Genomic DNA, 15,280 nt, shown 5'->3' on the forward strand with positions numbered 1-15,280 from the left:
TGAATATACAGTGCACCGAACACTCCTGGCGATGGGTTCCCGCAGCTGACGACCCATGCATGTGCCAGTATAAGAGCATGGCACTGGCAACTACGAATGAAATGGGAACGTACCCATCTGCACTCGACGTTGTCAGTGACAGAGCCTTGAGCGTTGCACGGTCTGATGAATATCTCCTTCATCCTGCCGATGGGAGGGCGTGAATCCGTCGTCTTCCAGGAGAACAATTTTACACCTGTACTGCGGAACGGAGACAAGATGGCGATGGCTCCATTATGCTCTGGGGAACATTCACGTGGGCATCCATCGGTCCAATGGAGCTCGCGCAAGGCATCATGACGGTCAAGAAGTGTTGTACACTGGTTACAGACCACGTACAGCCCTTGGCATCGATCATGTTTCCAGAGAGCAGCGGCATTTTTCCAAAGATAATGCGCCATATCACAAGGCCAGAGGTGTGATAGAGTGGCTCGAGGAACACAGTGGCGAGTTCCAATTGATGTTCTGCCCCCGCAATTCTCCAGGTCTGAACCTACTCGTAAACAACTGGCATGTGATTGAACGTGGCGTCAGAGCTCGTCACCCTGTCCCTGGAATTTACGGGAATTAGGCGATTTTTATGTGCAGATGTGGTGCCAATTCCCTCCAGCGACTTACCAAGGCCTCATTTCTTTCATGCCATGACGCGTCGCCGCTGTTATACATGTCGAAGGTAGACAAACCGTCTATTAGGTAGGTGGGCATGATGTTCATGCTGGTCAGTGTATGAGTTCACTTTTGCCTTTTTTCTGGATGTTAAAACTTCCAAGAAGTTTGTGGTGCTATTTGATGACCTTCTGCAGACTGTGGATAATGAGAAGATTCCTTCTTTTACGATGGTAGTCAAAGGATCAGATTATTGTCGTAATTAACTGATTTTACATTTGAAAGGACTTCTATGTCGTTCCCGTTCTGGGAATACTGATTTGAGGTTTTCGCGTTAACACTTAATCACTGTAGGCTAATTCCTGATTGGTCCATTCATTCAATAAGAAACGGCATATCCTTCTCGAACCCTTTTCAAACTGTGAAATTTTCCTTCAATGAAATCAGAGTCGGTGGGACAGATTTTCTTTCTTTCGTTAAGAAGGTTTCCTGTGAAACATTCGTCCGACCGATAACAGTACCCGTGCCCGTGCCCTTACCAGGTCAACGACGGATAAAGAAATGTATTACATTACATTTTCGTAATCACTATGACGGGGAACTTCTGCAAGATTTGGAATTAATGGAGACACATCATGGACGTCCTATATGCACCACGCAAGGTCTGAAGAGGATGAAACTGTTATCATGTACAATTTGGGGATTCAGAAGAATGTTAAAAGTAAACTGGACAAATAAATGAAACGGCGAAACATTTCACAAGAGAAACCATTCAGACAAAATTAGCAAAACATTCTGACGAACAGTAAAGGAGTAAAAGTATACTGTAGTCCCAAAATTTGAAGAAATGAAACAGATTATCGGAATTAAGGAAAAGAGGAAAGAATTTAGAGTAGATTATCTAAGAATCTGAGCGTAGATGGTGTGCAGAGGAGAAAAAATTATCACAGAACAGGAAAAGATGATGCACAACAGTCAAAAAACTTTCCGCTTTGTCAAATAATCGTTCTTACTAACGTTCATTTAGCTGCGTGTGGAAAACAGGTGGCGAAAATTTATATACAATGGACTCTCCACCATTCAGAATACCACGGCTTTACGTGCTCACAATTTCACTTGTACAGTGAAGCTAGTAGCCTAATGTTAAATTCCATACACCTGAAATGCTGTATAAAATTCCAATGATATTTTTCCTTGTTTGTTCATCGTGCTATACATTGTTAGATTCAGCCTAACTATCATAGACTGGAATGTAGTTCAATAAGGTGTTGATGTATTCCTTGAAAATGAAATAATTTCAAAGTGTGGGTCATCACAGCTTTCATTAATGTAACAAAACCCGTCAATTTTATATGCCTGTGACCATTCCTTAATAAAATGACTACTGACATCGTAAGTTCCAAATTTTAAGCTATCAATCAGAATAACATCACGTCCTCTGTGCTATTTACGTATTCATTTAGTTCAAATATTCAAATGTGTCTTATGGGAATTAACTGCTAAGGTCATCAGTCCCTAAGCTTACACACTACTTAACCTAAATTGTCCTAAGGATAAACACACACATCCATGCCCGAGGGAGGACTCGAACCTCGGCTGGTACCAGCCGCACAATCCATAACTGCAGCGCCTTAGACCGCTCGGTTAATCACTCGCGGCATTCATTTAGTGTAAACTTGTTCATAGAATCGTATTCAAAGAAAGTATCTGGTAGCTGATAGAGAGTTTGAGTAACGGCACTGGGATTCACCGACAATTTATTTAATAAATAAAGTGCACATCTTTTCAGCCTTCGAATTAGATTATGAACAACTTTATTAGTAATAAGTCTTCTTCTGTAACAATATCATGTCTCAAGGTTGCATATTACTAACAAAAATGTTCTTAGCCAACCCCCTACCGGAACGCGTATTTGTAACATAATCATAGTTAACTGTCGAAACGAACATCGAGCAGACAGGTTTAGCTTCTAAGCCGACGTGAAGCCTGAAATTTCAGTAGGCTTCTACTGGTATAAAATGTAGGACTCACAGTCATCAGAAGGAAGCTGAATTATGTAATCATTTTATCCATAATTTTGCGCCAGTTGGCACATACTAACGGCAGAATCTAACTTTCTTGACTAGATGCGTTTGGAATCGTTTTTTGCCTGTAAGTCTGCTAATGCTTTGAAGAACACAGTGTTCCTTTACTCATATTCATCTACATCTACATCTACATCCATAATTCGCAAGCCATCTCACTGTGTGTGGCGGAGGGTACTTGGACTACCTCTATCGGTTCTCTCTTCTATTCCAGTCTCGTGTTGTTCGTGGAAAGAAGGTTTGTCGGTATGCCTCTGTGTGGGCTCTAATCTCTCTGATTTTATCTTCATGGTCTCTTCGCGAGATGTACGTAGGAGGGAGCAATATACCGCTTGACTCCTCGGTGAAGGTATGTTCTCGAAACTTTAACAAAAGCCCGTACCGAGCTACTGAGCGTCTCTCCTGCAGAGTCTTCCACTGGAATTTATCTATCATCTCCGTAACGCTTTCTCGATTCATAAATGATCCTGTAACGCAGCGCGCTGCTCTCCGTTGGATCTTCTCTATCTCTTCTATGAACCCTATCTGGTACGGATCCCACACTGCTGAGCAGTATTCAAGCAATGGGAGAAGAAGCGCACTGTAACCTACTTCCTTTGTTTTCGGATTGCATTTCCTTAGGATTCTTCCAATGAATCTAGTCTGGCATCTGCTTTACCGACGATCAACTTTATATGATCATTCCATTTTAACTCACTCCTAATGCCTACTCCCAGATAATTTATGGAATTAACTGCTTCCAGTTGCTGACCTGCTATATTGTAGCTAAATGATAAAAGATCATTCTTTCTACGTATTTGCAGCACATTATACTTGTCTACATTGAGATTCAACTGCCATTCCCTGCACCATGCGTCACTTCGTTGCAGATCCTCCTGCATTTCAGTACATTTTGCCATTGTTACAACTTCTCGATATACTACAGCATCATCCGCAAAAAGCCTCAGTGAACTTCCGATGTTATGTCGTAAGAGACATAATGTTCGTTGATGGAATTATATCCATTGTAACGCAACCACCTTTTTTTTGTCAACTCTGGACTAGTGTGTGTGTGTGTGTGTGTGTGTGTGTGTGTGTGTGTGTGTGTTTGTGTGTGTGTGTGTGTCTGTGTCTGTGTCGACAATATTGTTGATCCGACTGATTCAGACTTGTGGGATGGAAAATCAGAGATACAATGCATCGTAATTATACAGGAGAGGTAGCTGTAAAGGAGGAGGAGGAGAACAGATGGTCCATGAAAGAAAGCTGGAGCATCTGTGCTTGTCTTTGTGAGTGTTTATGAAAGAGTTGTATGTGTCCAAGGTATATTTGTCCATTTACTCTGCGAGCAACGCACAGGGGCCTCTGCGCTGCGCCTCACGTTGAAGTCGATGTTGGTGCGCACGGGCCTGTGGAAGAGCGGCTGTGGCGGCCGGTAGTTGTTGCCCAGCGGCGCGTTGGGCTGGTGCCCGTCCCCCTGCATCAGCCGCCGGAGCCCGTGCAGCTGCAACAACAACCAACAACACGCACTGAGCAGGCAGCAGTCACTAGCCAGTGGGAGGTGGAGCATTGTTGCCCGGCCCCGTGCATCAGCCAGCAGAGCCCACGCAACCTGTACAGGTATGAGCAGCCCTTAGAGCCTCGCCTTCACACATTCCTCTTAAATATTTTGTGACTAAAGCTCTTCTGGCCTGTTATTTATTTTATACGTGGCATGTAAGTACTGCCTCTGTCTTGTATTGTTAGTAAGTACTTACACTTTTTTATATAAAAAAAATTTCTTCCCATAAATTTGTAATTATGTTATAGACCAATTTAAATGTCTAAATTCTGATGAGGGCACTCTTTAGAAGTATTGAAACCTCGTTAGTAAGACTAAAAAATTGTGACCGAGAGCTCATTTGTTTCAATTTTAATTTATAAACGGTCACTGAACAAAGCAGCCATGTTCAAAACTTTGCAACGAAACATCATTAATATGGGCTTTAGGGGCGAAGGCCCCCTCGTGTACCCTTAATGACTGGGCGTCACAAAGCTCTAGGTCTTGCCTGGGCCCGTCGACACCGACATTGGACTGTTGATGGCTGGAAACATATTGCCTCGTCGGACGAGTAACGTTTCAAATTGTGTCAAGCGGATAGACGTGTATGAGTATGGAGACAACTCACGAACCCATGGACCCTGTATGTCAGCAGTTGCTGTTCAAGCTGGTGGAAGCTCTGTAATGGTGTGGGGCGTGACTATTTGGAGTGATATAGGACCCCTGATACATCTAGATACGACTCTCACAGGTGACACGCACATAAGCATTCTGTCTGATCAGTTGCATACACTCATGGCCATTGTGCATTCCGATGGTCAAGGACAACTCCAGCAGTACAATACGACACCAGCTGGCCGCTGTGGCCGAGTGGTTCTAGAGGCGTCAGTCCGGAACCACGCTGCTGCTACGGTTGCAGATTCGAATACAGCCTCGGGCATGGATGTGTGTGATGTGCCTAGGTTTGTTTGGTTTAAGTAGTTCTAAGTTCTAGGGGACTGATGACCTCAGCTGTTAAGTCCCATAGTGCTTAGAGGCAATTGAACTATTTTTGAATGCGACACCCCAAAGGTACAGAATTACTACAGAGTGGCTCTAGCAACACTCTTCCAAGTTTAAACACTTCCGCTGGTCACCAAACTTCCCAGAATGAAAATTTTTGAGCATATCTGGGATTCCTTTCAAAGTGCTGTTGAGAAGAAATCTCCACCCGCTCGTACTCTTACGGATTTATGGACAGCCCAACAGGATTCGTGGTGTCAGTTTCCTCTGGCACTACTTCAGACATTAGTAGAGTCCATGCCTCGTCGTGTTACCGCACTTCTGCGTGCTCGCGGGGGCCCTATACGATATTAGGTAGGTGTACCAGATTTTGTGGCTCTTAAGTGTATATCTATCAGCATTTTTTCCATTCAGTTACGTTCGGAATGTTATATGATGTGTTTTCTGTAGAAATGATTTGTGGTTGCTTTCTTACGTGCACATTTCATATCTGTGCATGAGATGGAAATTTAGATGTCAGGCAATTGGAAATCATCAAAAAATGGCTCTGAGCACTATGGGACTTAACATCTGAGGTCATTAGTCCCTTAGAACTTAGAACTACTTAAACCTAACTAACCTAAGGACATCACACACATCCATGCCCGAGGCAGGATTCGAACCTGCGACCGTAGCGATCGCACAGTTCCCGACTGTAGCACGTAGAACCGCTCAGCCACCCCAGCCGGCTGTAAATCATCACCTGGTTATTGTAGTAACAACATCTTTTCTTAAATTGATTGGGACTTTCTGTGAGAGCCGCAATGAAATTTATTATACGCGCTGACGGCATCATAAACAGTCAAAACTTACTTTACATTAGTAAGTTTTATATTTGATAATGGAGCACGGGCTGATGCCAGAATATAATGAAATACGTTGTATTCGAAACGGAAATAAACTTTTATATACCCAAGAGTATTGCAGTAATTACAGCCAGTGACGATGTCACCATTTCAGAAGTTATTGATTGGGTTTTGGTGTTCTATCTTTTTGTGTACAGATATTGTACATTTGAACTGGTAGAAATATATATTGGGGCCTATCAGGCAGCAGATTTCGTCAGCTTTCCTCTTCGTGTCATTGTTAGCTACAGGAACAAAGAAATCAACGCTTTGACATATTTTACCCATTTCCGTTCATAGAACGTTTATCGAAAAGTTTTCGGTGGTAATCTATCGCTTAGATGGAAAGTACTGGTTTCACAACAGCGAGTAATGGGTATAAAATATAGCATTCACTCACATCCGTATTGCAAACATAGTTTTGAAGCCTTGGCTATTTTCGTAAAACATCCAGTCCTTTAAAGAATCTAATTCACGTGTATAAAGCAGTCTCAAAGTTTTGATCACTTTGCAAGTTAGTCAGTGCGCTGAATTTTTGCCTTTAAGCACGTGAGCGAGAAAAAGTGTAGAAAAGATTTGAAACTCTGTTTAAAGTACCTAGGTTATAAGTCACTAAATGCTTTCAGTATGACAGATCAGATGAATTCAGACTGTGTACCTTGCCTTCCATTTCAAGCAAAAGCTGTTGTTTTCTTGCAGCTCAGTGTTTGTAACGTCTTATCTACTGAACTATGTATCGTACCATCACACAGTTTTCAGCTACAAACAGTGGTATAGGTAGATAGTCTGCAAAGAGTGTGCGAATGGACGTAATAGTAAAAAACATGATTAAATTTAAACGTCAAACTCGATTTTAAAGTTTTATTTCGCCCCATTTAAAAAAAAGCTAGTTTTTCAAGCGTATGCATGATAATTCCTCATATGTATTGAACTATGCGTTGTACAGTAATGTAATATTACAGGCACATTCAGTGATACAAGTAGATATTGTCTGCAAATTGAGCATAGAGCTGGTAGCAAAGAAACGATAAGTCAAAACGTCAAGCTTGGTGCTGCAATTTTAGTGCATGAACAACGGGAAAAGGCTTGGTTGTCGCTAAGTGCTTTCATTCTCATAAACTTTATGAATGAAGTGCAGATATTTGCGCTCCGTCGAGACACACAGTAACAGTAATACTTGTCGTATTGTGTTGAACTTTTATCGTGAGATTATACCTCTTACCGAGAAATGATCACAGCATTTTTAAATCTTTAATTCGCTAATTAATTAATTATGTTAAGTACTGCAACTGGTACCGGCTTCCGGGTCTCAGGATAGAGATTTAATAGTATAGATACCGATACTACGCTCTGTCTAATGTTTCAAAGGCCCAAACGAATGTTGATCAATCTCAGACAGTCATCAAATACCTGCTTTTCGTTGCTTCTCTAAGACACGCGCTTAGTTGCTTGTATAAGTAAATTACTAAAGTAATTTTAACGTAGCTTCTGGTTGTCATATAATCTGCAAACCAGTCAGCCATTTTTGTGAATATATATGGTCAGTTATTATTTTCAATGTAGTTTTCCTTATTGACTGTTTTTCTCTTTTTTCACGCTGGACATATCTAAAGACTCTGGCTTAAACCATCATAAGAACAACGTTAAGAAAATGATACATAATATCTTGCTAGATCCGCACGTAAGACCTAACCATAGACTAATGTTAACATTTTGTCACATCACTTAGTGAAATACCAAACACAACAACAGCAACAAACTGATAATAAATGCAAACACGACTAAAAATATTGGTGAGAGCTAAATCGGACAAACGTTTGAGGACAAATATTAAGATGAGGAATACAATCCTAATGTATGAATGCTACGAACAACTGAATACAAATCTAGTATGTGATTGTGAAATAATAGAGTATAGTGAATATTAAAAGAAGAATTTCAAGGCGCAAACAAACCTTCAGAAATAAGTGATTTACTGACAAACACCCCCTTAATACAAAAAGGAGAAATAAATTGAAGAAATTTATTTGGGGTATTTACGGTTATGATTGTGATGGGAGTGTTACGGGGAAACAGAAAAAGAAAGAATTAGAAGCAGTATAGTTGCGTATTTGAAGTAGCCACAAAAACATCCAGGACTGAAAGAAATTGTAACGAACAAATGCTGAAAGAAATTAAACAGATAAGCGTGTTGATAACCAGAATCGAAAGAAGAAAAACAAATCTTTTTATACGATTTATTGAACACAACAGTTTCAAAAAATAGTTGAGAAAAAAAAATCATGAGAGTAGAATAAAGCGGCAGACCAGAACATACGTGTAACTGCGTATTATCTATGGGCACTTCTGCAGCAAATGTAAACAAACTGTAAAAACGGCAAGAAACTGAGAAGAATTTCTACATCAACAAGGTGTTGCCTTTAGTGTCTGTTGGTGGTAATAACTGCGGAGTCGTATAGTGATTTTATGTAATTTATTAACGAAAGTTCGCTTTGTAACAATACAAAAAATTTTCTAAAATTGGAACAATAACTGCGTTACTTTCTGACATAATGATGGACTTTTATAACGATTTAATGTCATTTATTAAAGATAATATTATAAGGATTCCCAAACTCATGATGGTAAATGGATAACTTCTAGTGGTGCACTGCAACTTCGGAATCATTTGACACCACCGACAACTAAGAAAGGCGATACGCATAAAGAACATGTTCTTTCATAGAGAACCAAATTTTTGTTGAACTAAACATGGACATAGGGTTAAGTCCTGATGATACACTAATTAAAAGCAGCGTAATCAGGAAACATTGTTGCTATTGCAGAATAGCACGAATGAAGATCTGCCTGAATTTAAAGCAAGTTAGTGTGACGTGAAAGCGAACTGTGAAGTGGCAAATCCACGTTTGTGAACATAGAACAGTCGAGCAGCACGCAGTTGTCAGAATTTTATTTTGGCTGGCTGTGATCTTGAAATTGCACATGACAGGACAAAAGGGCGACGTTTCAGCAACGTCATTGAGCTGGTGCACTTAAAAAAAAAAAAAAGCATTTAAATGTCGATTCGCCTACTGGACACGGCTCCGGAAATTCTTTCAGCCGAACAATCGTCGGAGCAACAGTGCGTGTAACACTCAGAAAACAACGGGCGCGGAATTGCACGCGCGGGCTACTGGCGCTGTCGAGTGCTGGCGCCAGGAATAAATTATTCTTCCGGCGCGCATTGTGACAACAAAAAGGCGTAATTGTGATCAGATATAATCCGGACGCCACCCGCATAACTTTTGATATTCTCATTCCATTTCACGGCATTGCGCTAATTTTTCGCCAATATCGGTGCGGGCAATAAAACTCTAGCAGCGGCTGGCCGGGCATATTGATTCGGCAGTGCGCGGGTGTCCCGGTTTGCAATGGGATCTGTGGGAGGTGGCGCCAATGTAGGCCTGGTGTGGTAGCGCGGTGGGCCGCGACGGGTGCTAGTGCCAGTGGTGGTGGCACTGCCGGCGGCGGCAGTGGTTTGGGGTGCTAGTGGTGCTTCCGGCCGGCGGCGGGCTGGCGCCAGTCACGTCTGCCCGACAAATGGCCGTGGGGCGCGCTGCACGCTGAACGGCAGGGCGGCGTGAGGCAGCCGCAATCACTGGCGACGGCCAGCGATTACGGCCGCAAATCTCGCCGCCGTGCGTCCGCTTTTTATTTCCTCGAAACGACAGCGTCGCCGGGCCACTAATGGCGACTGTCCATTTCTCCGACCCCTAAATACCGGAGGCAGCTTCGGTATCTGTGCGTGGGATCCGGGAAGGCTGACCGCAAACGGGGCTGATCTTACTCCGGCCAATAACTGACCATTGTCGTAACTATTAGTTTATAAGCATACTGCACAGATACACTACTGGCCATTAAAATGGCTACACCAAGAAGAAATGCAAACGAAAAGCCGTTATTCATTGGACAAATATATCATACTAGAACTGACATGTGATTACATTTTTTCTAGGCGCTCAGTCCGGAACCGCGCGACTGCTACGGTCGCAGGTTCGAATCCTGCCTCGGGCATGGATGTGTGTGATGTCCTTAGGTTAATTAGGTTTAAGTAGTTCTAAGTTCTAGGGGCCTGATGACCACAGATGTTAAGTCCCATAGTGCTCAGAGCCATTTGAACCATTCTTTGATTACATTTTCATGCAATTTGGGTGCATAGATCCTGAGAAATCAGTACCCAGAACAACCACCTGTGGCCGTAATAACGGCCCTGATACGCCTAGGCATTGAGTCAAACAGAGCTTGGAAGGCGTGTACACGTACAGCCGTCCATGCAGCTTGAACACGATACCACAGTTCATCAAAAGCAGTGACTGGCGTATTGTGACGAGCCATTTGCTCGGCCACCATTGACCAGACGTTTTCAATTCGTGAGCGATCTGGAGAATGTGCTGGCCAGGGCATTTTCTGTATACAGAAAGGACCTGTAACATGCGGTCGTGCATTATCCTGCTGAAATGCAGGGTTTCGCAGGGATCGAATGATGGGTAGAGCCACGGGTCGTAACACATCTGAAATGTAACGTCCACTGTTCAAATGCGAACAAGAGATGACCGAGACGAGTAACCAATGGCACCCCATACCATCACGCCGGGTGATATGCCAGTATGGCGATGACGAATACACGCTTCCAATGTGCGTTCACCGTGATGTCGCCAAACACGGATGCGACCATCATGATGCTGTAAACAGAACCTGGATTCATCCGAAAAAATTACGTTTCGCCATTCGTGCACCCAGATTCGTCGTTGAGTTCACCATCGCAGGCGCTCCTGTCTATGATGCAGCGTCAAGGGTAACAGCTGCTATGGTCTCCGAGCTGGTAGTCCATGCTGCTGCAAACGTCGTCGAACTGTTCGTGCATATGGTTGTTGTCTTGCAAACGTCCCCAGCTGTTGACTCGGAGATCGAGGCATGGCTGCACGATCCGTTACAGCCATGCGGATAAGATGCTTGTAATCTCGACTGCTAGTGATACGAGGCCGTTGGGATCTAGCAAGGCGTTCCGTATTACCCTCCTGAACCCACCGATTCCATATTCTGCTAACAGTCGTTGGATCTCAACTAACGCGAGCAGCAATGTCGCTATACGATAAACCGCAATCGCTATAGGCTACATACAATCAGACCTTTATCAAAGTCGGAAAGGTGATGGTACGCATTTTTCGTCCTTACAGGAGCCATCACAACAACGTTTCACCAGGCAACGCCGGTCAACTGCTGCTTGTGTATGAGAAATCGGTTGGAAACTTTCCTCATGTCAGAACGTTGTACGTGTCGCCACCGGCGCCAACCTTGGGTGAATGTTTTGAATAGCTAATCATTGGCATATTACAGCATCTTCTTCCTGTCGGTTAAATTTCGCGTCTGTAGCACGTCACCTTCGTGGTGTAGCAATTTTAATGGCCAGGAGTGTACTTTGTCATCCCCAGGGGATATCACAGTAGTACCGTGTAAGAGCACTTTCAACTTTGATAATGGCTCCGTTTTGAAAATGAAGAAATTTTACATCTCTCATTTATGTTTGGCACTTGTGGAGGGCCTAGCGTAGTTTTTGTTAGGGACGAGGTAAAAGTATTGATACTTCTTGCTATGGTGTACTTTCAACTCGATACTGTCACATTTTTGTTCGATGTTTTCCAGTCGATATTTCTACTCATATCATTATTTCCAGCAAGTATCTTATTAAATATGTCTAGTTATGATTTACAGAGGGCCGAGCAGAGACACCCCTGGATGAAGTCAGGATAGCTGTTGGCTACCTATGAAGCGTCAATGACGCTAGTAAAATATTATTAGCGTTCAGTCTTTTATTCTCAATGTTTACAAGTCGTCGTTCTTCCGCATCTGCTACAGCTTTATCTCATTCAACTGTGTGTTGGATTTTAGCTGACGTCCATCGGGACGGCTCAGCGACTGCACACCCAGCAGAAAACGTGGACTATGGCGAGTAGGAGCAGCCATTGTCCAGCGCAAAGTGGTTCTCGTACAAATGGTTCAAATGGCTCTGAGCACTATGGGACTTAACTTCAGAGGTCATAAGTCCCCTAAAACTTAGAACTACTTAAATCTATGTAACCTAAGGACATCACACCCATCCATGCCCGAGGCAGGATTCGAACCTGCGACCGTAGCGGTCGTGCGGTTCCAGACTGCAGCGCCTAGAACCGCTCGGCCACCCCAGCCGGCAGTGGTTCTCGTGTTCGCTGCTTTAGTGTCATCGGTCCCACTGTAAATTTTACTCTCTAAATTCTCTCGATGACCCACCCACGATGTATGAGGTATCTTTATTTGTGTTGGTTGATCTCCTCCATAACCCTAGTAGATGTCAGCAATCTGAGGTGCCTGAATGTTGAACTGGAACGTGGACCCCACGAGGTCCTGTTGCTGGCTTCCAGTTTGAAGTCCAGTATTGTCAACACTCTGTGATGTGGTGCTGTGAGAAAAAAGTCAGTTCCTCCACCAGTAGATGGTACGCAGCGAGCAACATGAAGTTAATTAGGCGAGTGCCTTCGGCTAGCACATAGACTGTGCTGTAGCATCTAGGACATAGATTCACTACATTTTCGTAAATATGAAATCGTGTGCTATTACTGTGAATACTATCTATCCCAGTGACAAACTCATGAGGAGAGCTGGAAGGCTGGACTATTTGAAAGGAGATAGCGTGAGACAATGACGCAAGACTCGGATCACAATGGCCGAATGCGTCCTCCTTGTTCTGCTGTATTCACTTAATGGTTGTTCACAGCTGTGTAGGACACTCGCTACGTGCTCTTGTGACAGAGATAGTGTTTCTTGCAGCATGTATTACAGGAAAACCAATACACTCACCGCACAGTGTGGCGGCGCTGTTCAGGGCACCATGTCACGGATTGCGTGGCCCTTCATACTGGAGCTTCGAGTCCTCCCTCGGGCATGGGTGTGTGTGCTGTTCTGAGCATAAGTTAAGTTAGTTTAAGTGGTTAGTGTGTAAGTCTGGGGACCGATGACCTGAGCAGTTTGGCACCTTAGGATATCACACACATTTGAACATTTCTGAACAAATACGCTCGCCTCCCTTCCTTTGAATTCCTGTCGCGGTCTCCTTTCTTTTGAATGCGTATCTCTATTCTGCAGACGGTGTAATGTGTCGACGACCTCACCCACTTGCGACAAACTGGGCTCGCTTCCTGCTTCCGCCTCTGCCTCTGTTTTCTTGTGGCAATGCGAATGAGTTTTATAAAGATTTTTCTAATCTCTTACTATTTTATGTCATAACAGATTTTTTTTCATTTCTGTTATTTACCCAAAATTTTGCCCGCCTGTCTCAGTTCCAGGCTAATGACTGAACAAACGATGCGAGTGTGAGTGACATAGTAGGTTTACGAAAATATTAGCAATACTTCATATACATTGGAAACGTTTCTTTCACAGTTCGTTCACTTGGAATCCCTTCATTTTCACAATTCGACTGCCTAGTTTGTTTGTGCGTTGTAGTTTAAAATGTTTAAGTGCAACCATTATTGAACCTGCAGACCAAATGGCGCTTACCAAATGTGAAACTACGCAGTATTTTGACATATTGCATCATAATGGAGCGAGGTGCAAGATCTGTTTGAAAATTTTGAAATACGATACATTTCTTATGATAATGCTGGTCTGTTGAACATCGATAGTGTTCGTTCAAACCTATGTCCCTATTCTTCGCATCCGGTCAGGTCACACCGTCCAGCCTGCGCCTTCTCGGACACGTTGCTACTCTATTTTCTCCCTTAATCAGTGTAGTTTTAAGTAATACATTAAACAGCGGATATGTCCGTGATGTCGTGATAAACATTGTGTTATGCCGTGCGTTCATACGGCGCGGTCGCCACAGGTAAGACGCGGCCACTGCCTTCTCTAGCACCGCGTGCCAACGCTCCGGTGGCAGCAGCACGGCATACTTCATAGTTTTCACTTTGGTGGCGCCACAAGAGATGCAGCAGTCCTACCGCTGGAGTCGACGGAGCCAATCATGACGCAGCCCTACTTGATAAAGTAGCGTCGTCACATCCCAGGAGGGGAGCCTTCTAGTGGGCCTTCTGGAGTGTGGAGCAGGTCTCCTCTTAGTCGCGGCGCTGTTACTGTGATAATGTTTGCGGGAGATGAACTTTGACTACAGTCACGCACACTAGTGATTACTCTTAATTATGTTTCACCTTGTTACCAGAATAAATCTTCTAAGATGTCATTGATTCCGATTTTCCATTTGGTAGTTTGTATCCAGGACACAACGCGTCGTGCCGTTCATGTTATTGTGAATGATAATGGGTGCTGCTTCAGTAGGCCGAATGGAGGGTGGATGACCAGCTTCAAGCAGGTGGACGGAAGGAGGAAATCACGTGGAGAAAGTACGGATGAAACAGAGTTATAAACACAAATTTGACAGCCTTTTTTGAGACTTCTGGTTGTCATATGGGTCAGCACATCACGGTAGGTAAATGTGTCGTCACAAGACTTCATTCTGCCGTGGCAAGCCGAAAAGCCGCGCGAACAGGGATGCGGCCGCGGCAGCAGGACTTCTGATGGAGCTGTCTGCAGGAGCACAACGACACCAGCACTGGCCCGAGGCTGCTTGCGAGTCCAGCAGTGCATACAGGGCTGAACCGGGATTACGACCGAGTGAGTAACATGACTACCACCAAAGAGCCGAACGGCACCGATGTCTGTGTAGCCGTGGTCTAGTTGGTTCCCGATAAGAGGAGCGTCATAATGTCCGAACAGTGGAATGACGGCACGCCTGGTGCTGTTTGCCACAAAGTAGTCTGTTCCTGGCGGTTCATGAAAGGCGGAAATTGGCAGTTCTTTCCTCATTTCTGGTGCAAGTGTTGTTAGCTCTCTCCCTTATACTACCAATCTCGTACTTACAGGAAGGAGCAGGCAACGTTATTGATGCGTACATAGGTTCTCGATTTCTGCAAGAGTGACTGCTTATTATTGCGTCATTTTTAGTATTTTTGTAATAGGTTGCCCCTGTTTCTGAGTACTGGCAATCATTTTGACCAGTTGTGGCCGGCCGAGGTGGCCGAGCGGTTCTAGGTGCTACAGTCCGGAACCGCGCGACTGCTACGGTCGCTGGTTCGAAT

At 43.8% G+C, this 15,280-nt stretch overlaps 1 protein-coding gene across 1 annotated transcript in view; it reads right to left on the minus strand.

Annotated features, from left to right (window-relative positions):
- Positions 1 to 15,280, minus strand: part of LOC126474635 (carbonic anhydrase-related protein 10) — a 648,234-nt gene that overhangs the window by 60,584 nt on the left and 572,370 nt on the right. Inside the window, exon 7 of the mRNA XM_050102114.1 lies at positions 4,066 to 4,212. Within this exon, the coding sequence (XP_049958071.1) occupies positions 4,066 to 4,212 (147 nt within the window). The remainder of the gene's footprint in view (positions 1 to 4,065; positions 4,213 to 15,280) is intronic.

The sequence above is a fragment of the Schistocerca serialis genome, chromosome 4 (genome assembly GCF_023864345.2).
Source record: "Schistocerca serialis cubense isolate TAMUIC-IGC-003099 chromosome 4, iqSchSeri2.2, whole genome shotgun sequence".
In the NCBI taxonomy this organism is placed as follows: domain Eukaryota; kingdom Metazoa; phylum Arthropoda; class Insecta; order Orthoptera; family Acrididae; genus Schistocerca; species Schistocerca serialis.